The 3,889-nt window shown below is 30.9% G+C and overlaps 1 protein-coding gene across 1 annotated transcript; it reads left to right on the top strand.

The window, feature by feature from the left end:
* Positions 1 to 627: 627 nt before the first annotated feature.
* Positions 628 to 3,055, top strand: LOC109604853 (gustatory receptor for sugar taste 43a-like). Its single transcript, XM_049968675.1, has 8 exons — positions 628 to 1,216; positions 1,263 to 1,456; positions 1,507 to 1,930; positions 1,983 to 2,071; positions 2,395 to 2,565; positions 2,619 to 2,687; positions 2,740 to 2,829; positions 2,880 to 3,055. Exons 1-8 carry the CDS (start codon positions 1,054 to 1,056, stop codon positions 2,934 to 2,936), a joined length of 1,257 nt encoding a protein of 418 aa, XP_049824632.1. The 5' UTR covers positions 628 to 1,053; the 3' UTR covers positions 2,937 to 3,055.
* The last annotated feature ends 834 nt before the right edge of the window (positions 3,056 to 3,889 follow it).

Here is a 3,889-nt window from a genome sequence, read left to right as displayed (position 1 = left end):
ATAATAGTAAAATTGTCAAATTTTGACTAAAACATTATGAAAATTTCAAATTTGAAAAGATATTTCTTTAATTTTACTTAACATTTTATGAAAATTAGACAAATTTGTAATAAATTTCCACTAAAATTGACAATTTTAATGGAAAGTTTAGCAAAAATTTCTGAATTTCTGCACAAAAATAATTAAATTTTTGAAAATTTATAAAATAGACTAACTTAAGATAAAACTGTTCCTAAATTAACAAATATAAGAGAAAATTCAGTAAATACCGTAGAATATTTACCAAAAAATAATGGAAAATTTGGGAAAAGCACAAAATTTTAGGAAAATTCCACCAAAATACATTATTTTTGTTGTTTTTCAGTTGTTTACTGAGTTATTTCGTGCAGCAATTCAAAATTACCCTTTTTCGTTTCAAATGAATTATGTGATTAATGTTGTGAAAACAAACACGTAATTATATTTAATTCGTGGACAAATTGTAATTGTACGTGTAGCAAGTTAAAAACAAATTCGTGGGCAAGTAAATCGATTTAGATTTTACGAGGGATGAGTATTATTTAAATTTTTAAATGGGAAATAATGAAATAAACAAAATTTATGTCAGATTTTCTTAATAATATATAATCCAGCACTTTTCTCTGTAGAAATATTCCTATAAAATAAAATATAACACAGAAAACTTGAATATTTTAGCTGATTTATTGGCAAATATTTAATAAAACAATTAATTACAATATTCGCACACAATTAATCAATTAATAACTACTAAACATTAAGTAAATTAAATGAGGCAATTAAATATTGGATCAATTTCCTGTCCCCCGTATGTAACATTACACCAACATCCTGCGTCCAACGATATTAATTGAGCCCCGTAAAAAAACAACAAACCTTTAAACCCAAATACGACGGTGGAAAAACATTCCGGTCTGATGCGTCCATTCCAATTCATGTACAGATTAATATCAAAACATACATGTTTACTTCGGGCCCGTCGATTAATCGCCGCGATAAGTTTCAGTCTTGCAGTGAAGGTGGTGTGATAATAAAATGTACGTCGCTAAAAACACTTTCGAAATCATGAGACCCTTCGTGGTGGTCACCAGGATATTTGGGCTTTGCCCCGTCACGTACGAACAAAAGGGAGCTTATTTCATCATGAAACGGTCCATCAAGTACATCTTGTACAGCTACATCTTGGCCATAGTCTTAGGTAAGTATTCTAACAACCCCTTCCAAGACTACACGGCTTTGAACAGTGTCCACAGTGTTGATGGGGGTCATCAACGATCTGAAGGTGGACGAAAAGGAGTCTGTAAGGATGAAGTCCATGAAGACGAGGTACATAACATGTTGTGACATAAGTGTGGTCATCATGCTGGTGGTGTTCGGCATCGTGTCCACCCCCTTCAAACAGAAAACCTTTTGGAAGATGCTCAAGTGCTTCAACAACGTAAATTATCCACAAACTATTAATTTAGCACCTTAACAGAGCTTTTGTAGTTGGACAACTGGCTTCCAATAACCACCCAGGAGGTCCAAAAATACAAAAGAACATCCAGGAACTTCATCCTGGTGCTCATGATTGGGTTTTCCGTCATCGTAGCCTTTGATGTGTCAGTCTGGGACAGACTGTCAAGAATAAACAACAACAGCGACAAGTTTTGGAAGAACTACACCACGTTTTACATGCTCTACTACATCGTTTTGATGCAGGAGATATTCTTTTGCCACGTGGTTTATTTCTCCAAAATACGTCTGACACACTTAAACAAGGCTCTGGCTTCTGAGGCAAGGATCAGGGACTCAGTCAATAGTTCTGGTTCAAGAACCACAGTTGCCACCCTTGATTTGGCCAAAGAACTTAACACAACCTACTTAGGAAAAGGGGGACATTCAACCCACAAGCTGGTTGACATGTCTAATTGTACATTATTTGTTTATTTAAATTAAATATGGTATTAATGATTGTATTTTAGATGATAAAATGGCAACATTTGGGCAAGTCTACGAGAGAATTGTAGAAGTTGTAGAGTACGTCAATGAAGTTGGAGGCCTGGGAATAATTGTAGGTATCAAATATTAACTGATCGATTTACAAACAATAAACAACAAATAATAGGCACAGATATAGGCTGGAAAGAATTAATATTGTCAATCAAAGTAATGAACTGGGTTATTTTACTATTAATAAACCATTTTTTCCCTATTAAACAAACACAAACATGCACTTAATGTTCGTTCTTGGCTTTAAATATTGATTTTAAAGTGATAATATCATAAAAGCTTTTTCAGACGCTCAATAACAAGTTGACAGGCATCAATCAACCCCACAATTATGATACATTTACCGTTATCAACAGTGTTATATTAATTACATTAAATTTTTAGATAATACTCCTGAGTTGCCTCCTACATTTAATAGTAACACCCTACTTCCTCCTTTATGAAATCGCCAACAATGGCAACAAAGTTTTTATCTGCCTACAAACAGTGTGGCTGATTACCCACTCCACCAGATTGTTGCTGGTGGTTGAACCTTGCCATCAATTCTTGATTGAAGTGAGTCCATTAATATTTAACCCAAACAAATGTTATATTTGTTCCTTTGACAGAACTCAAAGACTATCAACTTGGTGCTTCAACTTCTAGCTTTTGTGCGAGACGAAGAGGCCAGGAAAACAGTAAATTGATTTAAAATGAGTTGGAGGAATTAAATAAAACTTTATTTTTTAGCTGCACCTTCTTGCCTTGCAGGTTTCACAATGCAAGATACGTTTTTATTCTTGTGGGCTTGTTAAGATTGATAGATCTTTGATCACAGCCGTGAGTTGCAATTAAATCTGAAGTGGGGATAATGAAATGGTTTATTTTAGGTTGTTGGAGCTGTAACGACTTATTTGGTGATTTTGTTCCAGTTCAATAAAGTTTAATACTTGCTTCAATGAAGGATAACTAATAATTAAGATTATTTATTAACTGTTTGTTGGAACTAAATGTTAATTGTGTAAATACAGAGAGTACAAAATAATAAATTGTTATAAAATTTAAATATATAACTTGTTTTAATGATTATATATATTATAAGAAGTATTTTAATTAAAATTAATAACAGAAGCTGTTATTAATTTGTTTAACTTTTACTACCTTTATACACTGATAGATTAATAAATAAATAAATACTTGTTTCTGCATTTCGTGCGTCATCAGATAGGACATAATTCAAAATTGCAATTATGTACAACTCTGAAAATCCTATGACAAGCTTTACAATTAAAAGAGAGTTTAATTTAGTTAGTGGGGTAGCTTGCCGCTGCATTTACGGCGATAAGTTTTTTATTTGGAAACAATTATTAATTTTATTCTTTCAAAGGTAACAATTTTGAAAAATTAGACAGACTATCGTCGCTGAGTAAATGCAGCACTATTCTAAGTTTCAATTTATCAGCATACAAGTTTAGTTTTAAGATAATATCTATAATAAATAAATAAATAAATAAATAAATAAATAAATGTATTTATTTATAACTTTATTTATAAATAAGTACATTTAGATATTGGATAGGCGAATACAAATTGATTCACATAAAAACATAATACAATAAATGACATAATATTACACTTTTATTACAATAAATATACATACATATATATCAACTATACAAAAATATCAACTTTATAATATATAATAAATACGAAATTAATCAATCAGTTTAATTTTATGGTAATAAAACAAAATTTACGAAATAAGCTGAAAGAGAAAATCTGATTAGGACAGAAGAAACAAATATTTTACGACACACAAGTTACTAAATATAAATCTGTAATTCAGTGAAAAAGGCATAAATAGGAGATATAAAATAACACAAACTTTATTTTATTTATA

This window comes from Aethina tumida, chromosome 6 (assembly GCF_024364675.1).
Source record: "Aethina tumida isolate Nest 87 chromosome 6, icAetTumi1.1, whole genome shotgun sequence".
NCBI classification, from domain to species: Eukaryota; Metazoa; Arthropoda; class Insecta; order Coleoptera; family Nitidulidae; genus Aethina; species Aethina tumida.
The sequence above is the reverse complement of the archived record's forward strand: the minus strand, read 5'-3'. Positions and strand labels throughout refer to the sequence as shown.

Coding starts and splice junctions, on each gene's coding strand:
- LOC109604853 (XM_049968675.1), top strand. CDS start 1,054: ATGTACGTCGCTAAAAACACTTTCGAAATCATGAGACCCTTCGTGGTG. Junction 1,457..1,506: donor TGCTCAAGTGCTTCAACAAC/GTAAATTATCCA, acceptor GAGCTTTTGTAG/TTGGACAACTGGCTTCCAAT. Junction 2,688..2,739: donor ACGAAGAGGCCAGGAAAACA/GTAAATTGATTT, acceptor TTTATTTTTTAG/CTGCACCTTCTTGCCTTGCA.